The sequence below is a fragment of the Vicugna pacos genome, chromosome X (genome assembly GCF_048564905.1).
Source record: "Vicugna pacos chromosome X, VicPac4, whole genome shotgun sequence".
Taxonomy (NCBI): domain Eukaryota; kingdom Metazoa; phylum Chordata; class Mammalia; order Artiodactyla; family Camelidae; genus Vicugna; species Vicugna pacos.
In genome coordinates this window covers 39,541,832-39,556,891 of record NC_133023.1, presented here as the reverse complement: position 1 = coordinate 39,556,891, position 15,060 = coordinate 39,541,832, and the positions used below count along the sequence as shown (strand labels likewise).

At 51.6% G+C, this 15,060-nt stretch overlaps 2 protein-coding genes across 5 annotated transcripts; both read left to right on the top strand.

The window, feature by feature from the left end:
- Positions 1-1,125: 1,125 nt before the first annotated feature.
- PIM2 (Pim-2 proto-oncogene, serine/threonine kinase) lies at positions 1,126-6,234 on the top strand. The gene is made up of 6 exons (XM_006213461.4): positions 1,126-1,367; positions 1,500-1,609; positions 2,294-2,344; positions 3,944-4,316; positions 4,841-5,017; positions 5,114-6,234. Exons 1-6 carry the CDS (start codon positions 1,307-1,309, stop codon positions 5,278-5,280), a joined length of 939 nt encoding a protein of 312 aa, XP_006213523.1. The 5' UTR covers positions 1,126-1,306; the 3' UTR covers positions 5,281-6,234.
- Positions 6,235-7,461: 1,227 nt separating this feature from the next.
- On the top strand, positions 7,462-15,025 carry SLC35A2 (solute carrier family 35 member A2). 4 transcript variants are annotated; one of them, XM_015247270.3, is made up of 5 exons: positions 7,462-7,579; positions 9,107-9,289; positions 11,507-11,658; positions 13,211-13,357; positions 14,709-15,025. In XM_015247270.3, the coding sequence occupies exons 1-5, from the start codon at positions 7,489-7,491 to the stop codon at positions 14,817-14,819; spliced, it is 684 nt and encodes a 227-aa protein (XP_015102756.1). In that variant the 5' UTR covers positions 7,462-7,488; the 3' UTR covers positions 14,820-15,025. The 4 variants fall into 4 exon arrangements, with proteins under 4 accessions (XP_015102756.1, XP_006213521.1, XP_015102755.1 ...); XM_006213459.3 differs by having other exon boundaries at positions 12,621-13,357; XM_015247269.3 differs by lacking the exon at positions 9,107-9,289 and having other exon boundaries at positions 7,470-7,579; positions 12,621-13,357.
- Positions 15,026-15,060: the final 35 nt, after the last annotated feature.

Below are 15,060 nucleotides of genomic sequence, written 5' to 3'. Positions count from 1 at the left end.
CAGTATCTTTGTGACAAGTTTTGGCGGTGTGTCAACATTTCTGTGTCCTTGTCACATGGCAGTGTAGGTCTGTGAATCTCTGGAGTGCCAGTGTGTCTCTGGGACATAACTCTCTTTCTGGCAGACTGCCTGCCTGACAGTGGATGTCAGTCTCTGTGTGACAGTGTATGTCTGCATGTGTGTCTAGGACAAAATCACGTGAATGTGGTGGTACACGTTTGTGTATTTCTCTCATGGTACTTCTGTGTGTGTCTTTGGAGTGCATGTCTCTTTCTGCAGCACGAGGCCTGTTTTTTCCCCAGATTTGTGCCTGAGGTATTTTACCACCTCTCCGAGCTCCCTCAGTCCCTCTCTCTCATCTGGAAGCACCCCCTCCTCCAGCCACCACCACTCTGGCTTGCTCCTATACCGAAGAACCACCTCCCCACCTCCCGCCATTCCAGATTCTAGACCTGCTGACTGGGCTCACAGCCAGGTCTAGCCAAGTCTGTCTAGGTTAAGGGCCCCCAAAACACCCTACAGGCCGTGGCCTCCGGGTTTGGGAACGCCGCTTTTGACCAGTGCTTTCCCCGCGGTGGTGGTCAGGGAGGTTAGCCACCCCCCCGACGGCTGAGCAGGTTCTTGCAGGATCCTTGGTTTCCGGACGGAGGCCGCCAGTTGCCTGGAGGACTCGTACTGGTATGAGGAGCACCCTTCGGAGACAGGGTCCTGGATAGCCACAGGCCCGGATTCTTAGAAGCCAGGCCTGGCGTTATCTCCGCGCTAATCTCGAAGCAGCGGAAGTAAGCCAACTTCCTAGGCGGTGCAGTTTTTTTTTAAGTTTATATATGCATATACACACATATATAAAAACAACCCCGAGCAACAACCAAAACAAAAACGCGGTTGCTGCAAGAGGGATTCCCATAACCAGTTTCCTCTTCGCGCGCGCCCTCCTTATTTGCATGCAGACCCCGCCCCCGCGGAAGATTCGGGCATTTATTTGCATAAGGGGGTACTTGAAACGTTGAGGGTGGTATGCAAATAAGGACGGGCTCCGATTGGCTGGGGTACAGCAGGTGCCGCGTCCGGATGGGCGGGGCCGTCGCCCGGGGCGACTCTCTCGGGAGGCGCGTGCCCCGTCTCAGTAGCGTCGGGGCTGGCGCGCGCGGCGAATCTTAACATTGCGCTGTTTGCCGGCGCTTCTGGGCCACCAATTTCCTCACCTTCCACCCTGGCGCCCCCCAGTCCTGGCTCCCCGGCCTCGCTACCCCGGGCGTCCACGCCCTGTGGGCTAAGCGGGCTCAATCTACGCAGCTCCTCCTCCATGTTGACTAAGCCTCTTCAGGGGCTCCCAGTGGCCCCCATGACCCCCACGCCGCCACCAGGTGAGAGAGGCTCCGCTACCGCGACCAGGCCGGGCGGGCTGAAGTGGTTGAGGGCGGCGCGGGGGGAGGGAGAGGGGTTCGCGGCCGCCTCAGCACGCCACCACCCTGACTTCCTCGCCTCCGCCTGCGTAGGAGGCAAGGATCGGGAAGCGTTCGAGGCCGAGTACCGACTCGGCCCCCTCCTGGGTAAAGGGGGCTTCGGCACCGTCTTCGCAGGACATCGCGTCACAGACCGACTCCAGGTATCCACCACAAGGGTCTTGGGACGGCCAGTTGTGTGTGTGGCGGGGGTAGGAGTCCCGGGGCTGGGATGCTAATTGACGAGGGAATGAGCCTACAATGTGCGTGTGGTAGGGTCATGAGGACCAGGATCCGGGTTGCTGGGGGTGTCTGAGGGAGCGGGCGCGCGCGCGCGCTCGCGCGCGCGCGTGTGACGGTCCAGGTGGATATGTGAGGGAGAAGGGGGTTTCAGGGCAACGATTCCGGAGGTCCTGTGTGTGAGACTAAGGCGGGGGGGGTGGTCATGAGGACTATAGACCTTGGGATCCAGGGGAGTATATATGTGTGAGAACGTAGGGACCCAGAGCTGAGATTTGGGAGATTTTGGAGGCAGGTGTCCAGGGTGGGTTGTGAGGACCAGAACCTCACTGGTACAGATTTGGGGTGTCCTGGGGCTGGATGGGAAGATCGGGAGCTTGAGGTGTTAGAAAATTCAGAACCCAATACCTGAAGTGAGGAATCCTGAAGCCTGAGAAGGGAGAACCCGAGCCAAAGATGGTGGGAGAGGTCTACTTGATTCTGGGGACTTGGAGGGCAGGGGAGAAGCTCCAGCTAATTTTTGGGTTGTGGTGTGGGGTGGTTGGGTCCAGAGTGGGAGGGGTCTGGGGGTCATCTGCTGGCCCCCTCACCTCAGCCCGCCTCTTCAGGTGGCCATCAAGGTGATCCCCCGGAATCGTGTGCTGGGCTGGTCCCCCTTGGTGAGTATCTTTGGAGTCCTTTTTGACCTGGCGACGCCATCTCTGATGATGGATTTCGCCTTTCTATGGTTTGTATGGCTCCCTGGGCCCTGTAACGGTGAGAAGAACACTCCTACCAGCCCATGTTTACTCCCCTGTGGTGACATCCACACCTCCATACAGTTCTGACTCACCCCAGTTCCCCCAGAGCCCTGGATTCTCCCCTCCCACCCTCCTTTCTCATCCTCCCTCCAAACACTGCCTCAGGGGCTGCCCGCAGGGCATGCTGGTGAGGAAAGAGGGGCAGAGGTCACTGGTTGCCATGGTGACGGTGGCTGCTTCTCTTGTGCCGTTAGAGCGCTAACGGACAACAGGGCGGGTCTGGGCAAGTTGTAGGGGCGGGAGCGCCCCCTGGCGGGCTCTGGGGAGACTGCGCCTGCGCAGGTTGTGGGACCCAGAGGGAGAAGGTGCGCCTGCGCAGTACCGGAATTTTCATCACCGTGAGAAAACCTGTCCGCAGCTGTGCTAGTCCTCGGACTCGCCGGTAGAGGGCTCTAATCTCAGACAGGAGGCTGCTTCTGGCAGGCCCTGTGCCCATGCAGGGCTTCTAAAGTGGGACGGGTTTTGTGGCCAGTAACATTTATGCCTTTCATTGAACACCGACTGTATGCCACAGACCTTGCTTTATCATAAAAGCTTATTGTGTTCCAAGCCCCACTGAGTACTTCATTCAACACAGTTCTAGGTGCTTGGTGACAGGGACGAAATTATCACATGATAACATTATTTAGTTCTTTGTGCCAGTTCCTTTGCAATTAATTACTTCTAGCTATTTAGCAGATGTATATTGAGCACTTAGAATGTGCCAGGCACAATTCTTGGCACTTGGCAAAATATTACATTTATTGAGAGCTCTTTTTATGCTAGTCCTTCTACTGATTGCTTTCATCTGCTTAACAAATATGTATTGAACCTTACCCTGTTACCAGGCATTGTTTTAGTGCTTGAGCTATGTCGGCGAACAAAACAAACCATTACACAATAATAGTATTTATTGAGTGCTAAGTCTGTGTGAGACCCTGTGCTATAAAGTGCTTTCATCTATTTAACATTTATTCACACCTACTATGTGTAAGGCACTAGTCTAATTTCTTTTAGATGTCAGTGAACAAAACAGATAAATTATTACATAATAGTGTTCATCAGTTGCTTCTTCTGCTGAAGGCCTTTTGTTAAGAACCACTTCCATTTATTCTTTAAATATTTACTGAGCTCCTATTACTTGGCAGATGTGTATAGGCTTTTGGCTTGAATCACCTTTCCAATGACTGTGAGAGTTTGAGCCCTTAAGATGAGGAAATGGGGAGGGTATAGCTCAAGTGGTAGAGCACATGCTTAGCATGCAGGAGGTCCTGGGTTCAGTCCCCTAATTACCTCCCCCACAGAAATAAATAAAATTTTTTAAAAAGGTGAGGAAACAGGCCCAGAGAAGGAGGTGGATTGCTCAAGGTCACACAGTCAGGAGGCTGAAGGGGGACTATGATTTAAGTTCAGGTGGGAAGTCAAAAGTTGCCAGCCTGACGTCTGTGTTCTCTTTTCTCTCCCTGCTTCCCCTAACAGTCAGACTCAGGCACATGCCCACTGGAAGTGGCACTGCTATGGAAGGTGGGTGCAGGTGGTGGACACCCTGGTGTGATCCGCCTGCTTGACTGGTTTGAGACACCCGAGGGCTTCATGCTGGTCCTTGAGCGGCCTCTGCCCGCCCAGGATCTCTTTGACTACATCACAGAGCAGGGCCCGTTGGGCGAAGGTCGAAGCCGCTGCCTCTTTGCCCAGGTAGTGGCAGCTGTTCGACACTGCCATGCCCGTGGAGTTGTCCATCGTGACATCAAGGATGAGAACATCCTGATGGACCTCCGCCGGGGCTGTGCCAAACTCATCGATTTTGGTTCTGGCGCCCTGCTTCACGATGAACCCTACACTGACTTTGATGGTAAGGCTTTCCTAAATCTCTGTGGAGAGATTTCACCATTTGCCTTTTTGGCCTCTTGATCTTTGGCCCCCAGAGCTGAGGTATCCTGTAACCCTTGATCTATAGTGCACCTCTATAAGGTTCTTGGTTTTTAATATTAGACTTTCAAGCCTTGCCCTCTAGTAGAGTCCCATCAGTAAAGTCCATCTTCTGACAGTACCCTGATCTTGTTTTGGGATCTTATTCTGTTGAGGGGATCTTACTATTATCCTGAGTCTTCTTTTTTTGGTAGTTTTTACCAAAACTATAACCTACTATAACTTTTAAGTGCTTTTACTTTGTTGAGGGGACTCTGCTGTTATCTTAAGTGCTCTTTTTCTGGTGGTGAGACCCTGCTGTTATATTTAAAGAGCTTCTATTCTGGTTGAGGGGACTCTTATATAGTGAGTTTGCTTCATCCTAGTGAAGGGACCACATTTCCTGGGGAGGGTAGGGTGGGAGAAGGGCATTATCAGAGAATGCTCTAACCTCTGGCTTGCATGCAGGGACACGGGTGTACAGCCCCCCAGAGTGGATCTCTCGTCACCAGTACCATGCACTCCCAGCCACTGTCTGGTCACTGGGTATTCTCCTGTATGACATGGTATGTGGGGACATTCCCTTTGAGAGAGATCAGGAGATTCTGGAGGCTGAGCTCCACTTCCCTGCCCATGTCTCGCCAGGTAAGCCTCTCACTGGCTCTAGACCACCAGTCTCCATCCCTCCAGGGACCAGTACCCCAAGTGACTGCTAATCTCCTGTGTGCTTCTGATCTGCAGATTGTTGTGCCCTAATCCGCCGGTGCCTGGCTCCCAAACCCTCTGCCCGACCCTCACTGGAGGAGATTCTGCTGGACCCGTGGATGCAGACACCACCAGCGGAGGATGCACCCCTCAATACCCCCAAAGGGGGTTCCACCCCTTTGGCTTGGTCCCTACTGCCCTAGTCCTGGCCAGGGTCCCCACTAGTTGGAATAGCCATCCCATGGTTATGGTCATGCCACAGGGATAGATGGGTATCTGTTGATCTGGTTTTACAGGTCATTAAAAATCCAGTGTTAACTAGGGTCAGAGATTGGGGATCAGGGGTCAGAAGACATAAGCCAAGTTTTCCCAGTCCCCATCCCAATCCTGTTAAGGAGCCTTCCTCCCAGAACGTATGCTCTCTTATTCTGGAGGGGGTCCTTCCTTGCTTCTCATTTTGCTAAGGATGTTTATTTGGTTGAAGTTATTTCCATTCTGAGCCCCCAGGACTCTTATTCTGATGAGTAGTAACCCCATATACTGGCATCTCCTGCTGCCACCACACAAACTTAGTTCAAATGCTCTTAACTTGGGCAAGGGTGCTTTCCTTCCAATACCCCACCCAGCAGCTCTTATTTTAGCAAAGGAACCCTTTCCCATAGCCTAGGGTCCCATATTCAGTCAAGCTGCTTGCCTACCTCAGCCCAGGATTGCTTGTTCTGGGAGAGGTAATGCCCTATTGTTATCCCAGGGCTCTTTTTACTTTCCTTTATTCTTTTTTTTTTTTTTTTTTGGTGAGGGGACCTACTCTGTTATCCCAAGTGCTCTTATTCTGGTGAGGAGAACCCTACTTTAATTATTTGGGAAGGAATGGGAGATGGACACTACTAGAGTCCACTAGGATGGGGTGGATTTTTGGGGGGGGCTGGGGGGGAAATAAGTCTTATTGTTTGTTCTCCTGGGGCCCCACCCTCTCCCTTTTTTGGATTCTTGCTGCCTCCTTCTGAGCCAGGATTGTCCAGTTGCTGAAATGTAAATACTTATGTATTGGGGAGGGGAGCTCCAACTGTATCTTCCTCTCCCTCCTTCCCCTGCCTGGATTATTTAAAAAGCCATGTGTGGAAACCCACTATTTAATAAACGTAATAGAATCAGAAGCGACTGGCCATTTGTAGATGCAGTGAGGCATTCGTGGAGCATCTACTGAATGCTAAGCCAAGAGGGAGAGGGATTGGATTTCAACTCTGCCCACAGGAAGCCTGTCTCGTGGTGCCATCCTAAAGATCTCTTACGGGTTCGTTTAAGCAGGACCACAAAGAAAAACTGTTGATTTTGCCATCAGCTCTTCTGTAGCACCCAGTATGTGCAGGAGTGCTTATTTGGAGATGCTGTAGACCTTGAAGATGTCTGGGACACACCTGAAATCAAAGATGGTCAGCTCAGAGGCAGAAAAAAATACTGCTTCTGTCCTCCAACCCCAGGGGAGAAGAAAAGCCATTTCAGGGCACTGGTGAGGGCACGATAGGGGTTGAGCGCTGACATGGCATCTTCCTAGCCCTTCCTTGTATTCTAATAACTTCCAGGGTGTAGTCACCTGTTTTGCCCCTACCTTTTCACTTCTCCCTTGTCTTCTTACCTGCTCATCCCTCTCATCTCTACTTCTCAACTCCTGACTTACCTGCCCTGCCCTATTCTATCTTGGCTTCCCTTGTCCCGACCTCAGCTGTACCCTCTCTTGCCTTGCTTTCAAAAGCTAACCTGGTAAGCCTCTTGCCTGCTGTCTTAGCTGTCCCCCTCTCACTTTTCCATCTTCAAAGGTGACTCCTGTTTCAACTCTCTGGTGCCTTTTCACCAGTATATGTTCAACTACCCTGCATACCTTCCTGACCCTCACCTGCCCCGCCCTCTCAAAAGTCTCACTACCCTTTAAGATGCCCGCGGGCTCTCCAGGGGGCGGGGCCTTCCCGGGAGAAGGTAAGGAGGAATTTCTGTCCAACCTAGAAGCACCTAGGAGTTTTGATGTAGAAAGGGCGGTGGCATCAAAAGGCTGCAATAAAGAGCCGAGAGAGAAGAGGGACAGTAGAACCAATGGGAGGAGGAGACAGGATGGGCGGGTGATACAGAGAGCGGGGTCGAAGAAGACGAGGACGGAGTTGGTAACGGGAGCCGGCCAGAGGCTCTGTAAGGACTCTGGGAGACTACGCTGGCTGCTTGCCCGGTTTCCAGACAGCAACGGAATTTGAAAATTCCCGAGGCCGCGTTTAGACTGGCATTGGGGACTGGACGAGGAAAGCCGCTGCTAGGATCGGCTTCTCGCTCGCCCCACCCCAACCCTGGGGGTCCGGAAGCGGAAGTGACGGACACGGAAGTGGCCTCCTGTTGCCGAGGGGACGGGCCAGGCAGATGCCAACATGGCAGCGGTTGGGTCTGGTGGTTCCACCGCGGCGGCCGGGCCAGGGACGGTCTCCGCAGGGGCGTTGGAACCTGGGACCGCGAGTGCGGGTGAGACAGGGTGTGGCTGAGCAGTCGGCGACGGGCCAGGGGTCGGGGTCACTGCAGGATCAGAAAGGTTCCTCACTGAGGCGAGAGGGAGCATCCCGTATGGACCAACCTATGTGTGTGTGTGGTAGAGGGTAGTGGGGAGGACGTGTGTGTTGGAGGCAGGGAAGAGACCATTCTGAGGGTGATGGGGAGATCCCTTCTGCATATGGAGAGTAGAAACCATTCTCAGTCGGAGGAGGGTATTTCCTTTTGGGAAGGCTAAGACCACTAAGACCATTCTGAGTGTGTGTGTGGTGGCGTGTCCGTCCTTATAGAAGAAAGAGACCATTCTGAGAGTGGGAGAGTTCTTCCTTATAGAAGGGAGAGGCTATTCTGAGGGTGGTGGTTTCTTCCTTATAAAGGGACAGAGGCTATTGTGTGTTAGGGTGGGGCGAGTTCTTCCTTATATGACTTAGTACATTTTGAGGATAACGATGTCCATTATATGGGGAGAAGACTGTTCTGGGGGTTCCTTTGTAATGGAAGTAGAGTTCGTTGTACGTTGCAGTGGGAGGGTCCTTCCTTATATGGCAGAGAAAGGACGTCCTGAGGGTTCCAGGCCCTTTCTTATAGTGGGGAGAGTGCATTGTGAGTTTGAGTAGGACAAGGAATAATTCCTTGGCTGGAGGTAGGGGTATGCGGTGGTGGGAGGACGATTGGACCATATAGTGTACAGGAAAATACCTCCTGTATTGTTAAGGGACCCAGATCATTCTTAATGGAATAACCCTTTACTATATGGGGTTCAATCCTTGGGATAATGAAGGAATCATTTCTTACGTTCGTTAGACCATTCTGGGTCAGGGAGGAATCAGTCCTCATAGGAGGGAGGGATTGGAGAGACTATTTTGAATGTGAGGGAATGGAATGGGAGAAAAGCAGTTCCTTAGGGGATGGACATGCCTTATACAGTGGTTGCATTCTTTGTTCTGGGGTATTATTCTTCACATAGGACAATCCTTCATTAAACAGAAGCATCATTTCATACGTCTTTGGTTTATTCATCCATCAAATGAGAATCTTCATAGTTCCTTCAGAGATCAGAGCCATGTAGGGGTCTGTTGAAGTAATCCATATAAATCCCTTATTCCAATGATAGGCACACAGTAAGCACTTAATAAATATGAAGGATGTAGTTGGTATTCTGTCCAGGAGAGGGTTGCTTCAGATTCAGGGGCAGGAGAGAGAGGGCTGAGGTGGGTGTCCAGGGCCTACCCACCCATTTCCTGACACCTCAGCAAGGATTCCAGGTATGGGCTGGACAGGGCGAGGCCCACTTCTCCCTTTCTGGCTCTTCCTGCCTGTGGCTGAGGCAGTGAAAGCTGGCAGGGGTCAGACCCACACTGGATCAGGCTAGGCAGGCAGAAGGAGGAAATAGTGGTGGCTAGGAGTATCCTGGTTGAGAAAGGAGAGGGGAAGGTGGTGGTGTGGCTATGCCCCAGCAGCTTCTGACCCCTTCTTCCCCCTTGGTCCTTCCATTCCCCACAGCTCACCGGCGCCTCAAATACATATCCCTAGCCGTGCTGGTGGTCCAGAATGCCTCCCTCATCCTCAGTATCCGCTACGCCCGCACGTTGCCTGGGGACCGCTTCTTTGCCACCACTGCTGTGGTCATGGCCGAAGTGCTCAAAGGTCTCACCTGCCTGCTGCTGCTCTTCGCACAGAAGAGGGGTACGAGCCAGGGAGGGGGGCTGCATTGGAGTCGGTGGGTGGGACCGTATGTGTGTGTATACCCACACCCACATGGAGGGTTTGTTGGGAGAGTATCTCTGTGTCTGTGAAACTGCCTGGGGATGGCGTTAAGTGCAGATAGGCTGCCTTGTACCTCCAACTCTGAGTAGCTGCATCCACATTTTTATACCCCTAACTCCCCGAGAGCTGGCCACTGAACACTATAGGAGTGAGACAGTCTGTGCCCATAAGGTAGCAGGTGACCCTCACAATGGTGAGTTATTTATTTCTCTTTAACTTTTCACTATAGAGAATTTCAAACACAAAATCGGAGAAAATAATGAAATCGTAAAATATCCATGTCCCATCACCCAGATTCAACAGTTATCAACTCATGGTCGTTAGCCATTAAACAGTATCAGTGATTATCCACTCACTATCAATCTGTGTGTCTGTTTACCTCCTCCCCTACCTTATTATATTGAAGTGGGTCCCCCATGAAGTATTATTTTGAAGTAAATTCCTCCTTATTATCTTGAATAAATATTTTGGTACATTTGAAAAATGACTGCAATACCTAGAAATCATGAATCAAAAAATTAATAATAATTTTTAAAGTTAATAAAATAATTAAATATCCAGCCAGTGTTCAAAGTTATAATGATTTCTCAGATGTCGTGAAAGTTTAAAAACTTATGTTTGAATCAGATTTATAGAAGGTCAGTGTTTTGTAACTGCTTAGTGTCTTCTATGCCTGCTCACCTCTAGGTTGCCCTGAACTCGTTTTTTTTCCTTTCTGCAGTTAATTTGTTGAAGAAATTAGGTGGTTTATCTTGTAGACTTTGAGTAGCCTGGATTTTGCTGACTACCTCCCGGTGGTCTCATTTAACATGTTCTTCTGTCCTCTATATTTCATGTAAGTTGAATTTATTTCCTAATCTAAACACCTCCCCAGAGGTGTTCTTTAAAATGTTGCCTAATCATTTCTCTGTGAAGGCCTTGCCTGGCGCTCTGCCCTCAACATTTATGCTGAAGAAAACGTTCTCACCCCCTCATTAGCTCCAGAGCCCTGGGAGGCAGCAGTTAAGGAACCCACCTGCTCTGTTCTTGACTGATTCTGAGCAAGTTCACGTGAACACCGTGTGGCATGCCCTGTTCTGGCTGGGGAGGCGGACGTGTTAGCGATGCAGATGTACATCTTGCCCTGATAGGGCTGATATTGCGGTTGGGGAGAAACAAATAGCTCCAGATTAATCGTATGCTTTCATCACATCTGCAGTTTCAACCCCCTCTCCCCCAGTTTTTTTTTTTCCCTTGAATTAGTTTGGTGGTTAAACTTGGCTTGATGTGATGCGGGGCTGTTTGTACATTTGCGTTTTTTGATTTTCTCATTTGGTGTGACGACATAACGAGTCACTGCAGAGAGACGAATGTGCTTGATTATGATGGGCAGCCCCATATATGTGGGGTGTCTTTTATGAAATATATATACCCTGTTACCTTTAAAACACTGGACATTTTTGAACACCCAAACCCCTGAGTCCAGGGAATTTGGATAAGAGGTTATTAGAGATTGATAATTACTCCTGGGATTAATGCCACGAAGGGCAAGGACAGGGTTTTGTGAACGAGCATCAGCAGGAGTTCCTGTGATAACCTTGTGCAGTGGTTGTGGGGTTTTTCCCTGAGAAGGGACACTCAGCTGAGCCTTAAAAGATGAATTGCAAAAAAGTGGGGTGCATTCTGCAAAGGTCTTTTTCTACAGGAAAATGTTCTCATTTGTCAGTTGGAGCAGGTCCCAACCAGACTTTCTGTTCAATAGCCTAGCCTGCATTCTGCCATGTGACAGGGGCAAATGCTTGATGTAGAGGGTGCTGACAGAAAGATGCGGCCAAGTGGGAGATGGCCCCTGCCCTCAGGCCAGAAAGTAACTAGATAAGTCTAAAAGTCAAGTCTAAAACTTCCACTCTGTTTGGTGAACAGCCTTCCACCCACATTCCTAGAGCCTCCAATTCACAGGCTCCTAGTTAACATGGATTATTTCACTAGAGAAATGAGTATTGAGTGCTTGCCAGGGAGGTAGAGAGCACAGACCTCACCCTAGCCCTCAGGGAGTCAGTGTGGTGGGGAGACACAGGACCAGGCCTGTTCCTGGCCCTCAGTGGATCCCTGCCTTTGGTAGCCAGTGCTAAAAAGGGCTCTCCTCCATCCACCTAGGTAACGTGAAGCACTTGGTTCTTTTCCTCCACGAGGCTGTCCTGGTGCAGTATGTGGACACACTCAAGCTCGCAGTGCCCTCTCTCATCTACACCTTGCAGAATAACCTCCAGTACGTTGCCATCTCCAACCTGCCAGCTGCCACTTTCCAGGTGAGCCCTAAGCCCTGCATGGCCCCAGAGGAACAGGCTGGGGTGGGGAGTATGGGATTTGGGGGATAGAGGGTTACAAAAAGTAGGGGCTGTGTCTCCTTCAGGATGTCCTTGGATCTTCCTCAACTTCAGTTTTCTCATCTGTGAGACTGGGAACGGGAACAGGAACAGTAGCTACTCACTGGGATGCTGGGATGATTAAAAGAAATAATACCTGGGAAGAACCCTTGGTTGGTGATGAATAAATAAGCTTTAGGCTGTTTACAGGCAGCCTTATAAGATGGTTAGAAAGCCTGGATTCTGGGGCCAGGCTGCCTTGGTTCAAACCCCAGCTCTGCTACTTTCTAGCTGTGTGCTATTGGGCAAGTCACTTAACCTCTCTGTGCCTTAGTTGTCTCATCTTTAAATCGGACGTTACAATAGTGCCCACTTCATACTTGAGGATTAAATAAATGAACTCGCGAGGTGCTGAGACCCACACCTGGCACATAGTAAGTTCTATGTAAATGTTTACTGACGTGATTTCATGGCTGATTCATTTGTATAAACACTTTTATCAAGACCTCCCTCATCAGGATGTTTACCATTGATTCATTACCTGCTGTGTGAGGTGCTTCACATACATCAGTCTCATTCACAGATGATAATGTCAGGGCTCAGACAGGACAGGAGTTTTGTCCCTCATCACACAGCTAGGACACGGGGTTGGGATGTGGACTTGGGTGTGGCCCAGGACTTCCTCACACAGCCATCCTCCTGTGTACTTTCTGGGAGGCATCTCAGAGCTACTTAGCTGCATCGCAGTCAGTGGCCAGTGGCTGGATATCTTTGCTGCCTTTATTGGCATCTACCCTACCATTTCCCTCCCTTGTGCCCCAGGGGTCCACAGCAGGTGCCGCCCCCCACGTGCACACACTGGGAGTCGGGAACAGCCCTCAGTGCCTTCCACATACCACCCACAGGTGACGTACCAGCTGAAGATCCTGACCACAGCACTGTTCTCCGTGCTCATGCTGAACCGCAGTCTTTCCCGGCTGCAGTGGGCCTCCCTGCTGCTCCTCTTCACTGGCGTCGCCATTGTCCAGGCACAACAAGCTGGTGGCGGGGGCCCACGGCCACTGGATCAGAACCCTGGGGCCGGCCTAGCGGCTGTCGTGGCCTCCTGTCTCTCCTCGGGCTTTGCAGGTGTCTACTTCGAGAAGATCCTCAAAGGCAGCTCAGGCTCCGTGTGGCTGCGCAACCTGCAGCTGGGCCTCTTTGGCACAGCGCTGGGCCTGGTGGGGCTCTGGTGGGCCGAGGGCACTGCCGTGGCCCGCCGCGGTTTCTTTTTCGGGTACACGCCTGCTGTCTGGGGCGTGGTGCTCAATCAGGCCTTCGGCGGGCTACTGGTGGCTGTTGTCGTTAAGTATGCCGACAACATCCTCAAGGGCTTTGCCACCTCCTTGTCCATCGTGCTGTCCACTGTTGCCTCCATCCGCCTCTTTGGCTTCCATGTGGACCCCTTGTTTGCCCTTGGCGCCGGGCTGGTCATCGGTGCGGTCTACCTCTACAGCCTTCCCCGAGGTGCAGCCAAAGCCATAGCTTCCGCCTCCGGGTCTGCCTCCGGGCCCTGCACTCACCAGCAGCCTCCCGGGCAGCCGCCACCACCACAGCTGTCTTCCCACCATGGAGACCTCAGCACGGAACCCTTTCTGCCAAAGTCAGTGCTGGTGAAGTGAGGGCTGGCGGCGGTGGGGGGAGTCAGGGAGGGGCGCCGGGTGGAGGGTATTGGGCATCTGCAGGACCAGTTGCCACTGGGGCCTGGCTCCTCTGGGGTTGGAAGGGTCTTTTCTTCCAGGTCATTGAGACTTCTGGAAGGGTATGGGACTAGGGCAGGGCGTCACAGGAACCCTTCCTCATAGCCAGGGGTTTTTAGAACCGCCTCCTGTGTCCCAGTCTAACCCCTTTGGGGACCAGGTCGGGGGAGCATCGTCATTCAAGGCCTTTTACGTCTGCCCCCTTCAGCCGGAGGTGTCCTGTCTCTCATGCCTGGGAGAGCCCCTCCCAGTAATCCCTATACCTTTGCAGGGACAAATTGGACAAAAATCCTACAGCTCTTCAGTAATGACTGATGCCTCCCTGTGGGGTTCCGTTTCCCATAGCTTGAGGCTTTCTCTCCCTGACGACCATACCAGATCATGTTAGCAGCTCAGTCTTTTTGTGGCCTTGGGGCAGCTTCCCTGACATAAGGACCTGAAAATGGGCCTCTTGTGAGCGCCCAGGGAGAGAGGAGGGATGGGAAGCGAGAGCTGAGATTTTTGTATCAGCCCATTCAGGGGGAGGGTGCAGTTAGGGGCTATTTGATTTTTAGTGGTTCGGAGGTTTGTGGTGTAATCAGGTGAATGATCCAGGGTGTAGGGAAAATGGGGAAGGGAGGTCCTTGACGTGGCCTAATCTCATAGAATCTAAGACACTGTCAGTTGCTGGATGCAGGTTTATTTTCTAAGACATCCTGCGAGGAAAAATAAAGCTGCCAACCACACTCATGGTACCCCATTGGCTGTTTGAGGCACCCTTACTTCATGCGGGGGTGTCTTTAAATTGCTGAAATGTGGGACCTGCCCCCTGCACTCCCCAAAGCTTATTAACCCCTTAACTGTCTCCCAGGATGTGTGTGTGTGTGTGTGTGTTGTGTGCGTGTTGTGTGTGTGCGCGCGCGTGTGCCTGTGTGTGCCCGCGCGCTTGCGCATGGGAAACGCCTGGGCTATCTTTGCTATATGTACATAGGGGCGTTGGATCTTTATTTTTGATTAATTTGTTCTGATTTTTTGGTTTGTTTTTTAAGGAACTGTAATGAACAAATGTCAGGATACCCAATGCCAAATAAAGATGTTGTATTTATTTAGTCCACGTGTAGCTTTCTGACGCGGGGGACCCCCTCTCTCTGTGTGGGCTCCATTACTAACCCTGGGACTACCAGCCTCACTGCCGCCACCCTCGCTTGCTCAGGATGCCCGCCTGCCAGCCTACCCCAGTTTTCTGTTTTTCTTTCCTCCCCATTCCCATCACAGGTTGCTCACCAAGGTGAAGGGTTCCTAGCCGCTGGGATGGAAGACGCTGGCCTGGCCTCGCTCTCCCTTCTTGCCCTGGCCCAGCCAGGACCAAACTCTGATCAGTATTAGTGCTGGGGAGAGGTAGACACTGAATCCCCTGCCCCCACCACCCCCTCTCCCACGCAGGGCTGACACAACTAAACTCTCTGGTGATGAGGGCCCAGATGGGACCCACCCACCTCGGCCTCCAGCCCCTGTCACCCTCTTGTCTCTGCCAAACCTCCCCCCTTATTTCTTAGGTGAGTTTTTGTAAATAAAATGTGTTTTGCATCTTGCTGGTTTGGGTTGGGAAGTCTCAAAAAGTACCAGA

Bases quoted from the DNA above. Each gene is read 5' to 3' on its own strand.
- PIM2 (XM_006213461.4), top strand. From the start codon at position 1,307: ATGTTGACTAAGCCTCTTCAGGGGCTCCCAGTGGCCCCCATGACCCCC. The intron at 1,368-1,499 runs GTGAGAGAGGCT...CCGCCTGCGTAG, and splicing joins GACCCCCACGCCGCCACCAG to GAGGCAAGGATCGGGAAGCG. The intron at 4,317-4,840 runs GTAAGGCTTTCC...GCTTGCATGCAG, and splicing joins ACCCTACACTGACTTTGATG to GGACACGGGTGTACAGCCCC.
- SLC35A2 (XM_006213459.3), top strand. From the start codon at position 7,489: ATGGCAGCGGTTGGGTCTGGTGGTTCCACCGCGGCGGCCGGGCCAGGG. The intron at 7,580-9,106 runs GTGAGACAGGGT...CATTCCCCACAG, and splicing joins ACCTGGGACCGCGAGTGCGG to CTCACCGGCGCCTCAAATAC. The intron at 9,290-11,506 runs GTACGAGCCAGG...CCATCCACCTAG, and splicing joins GCTCTTCGCACAGAAGAGGG to GTAACGTGAAGCACTTGGTT.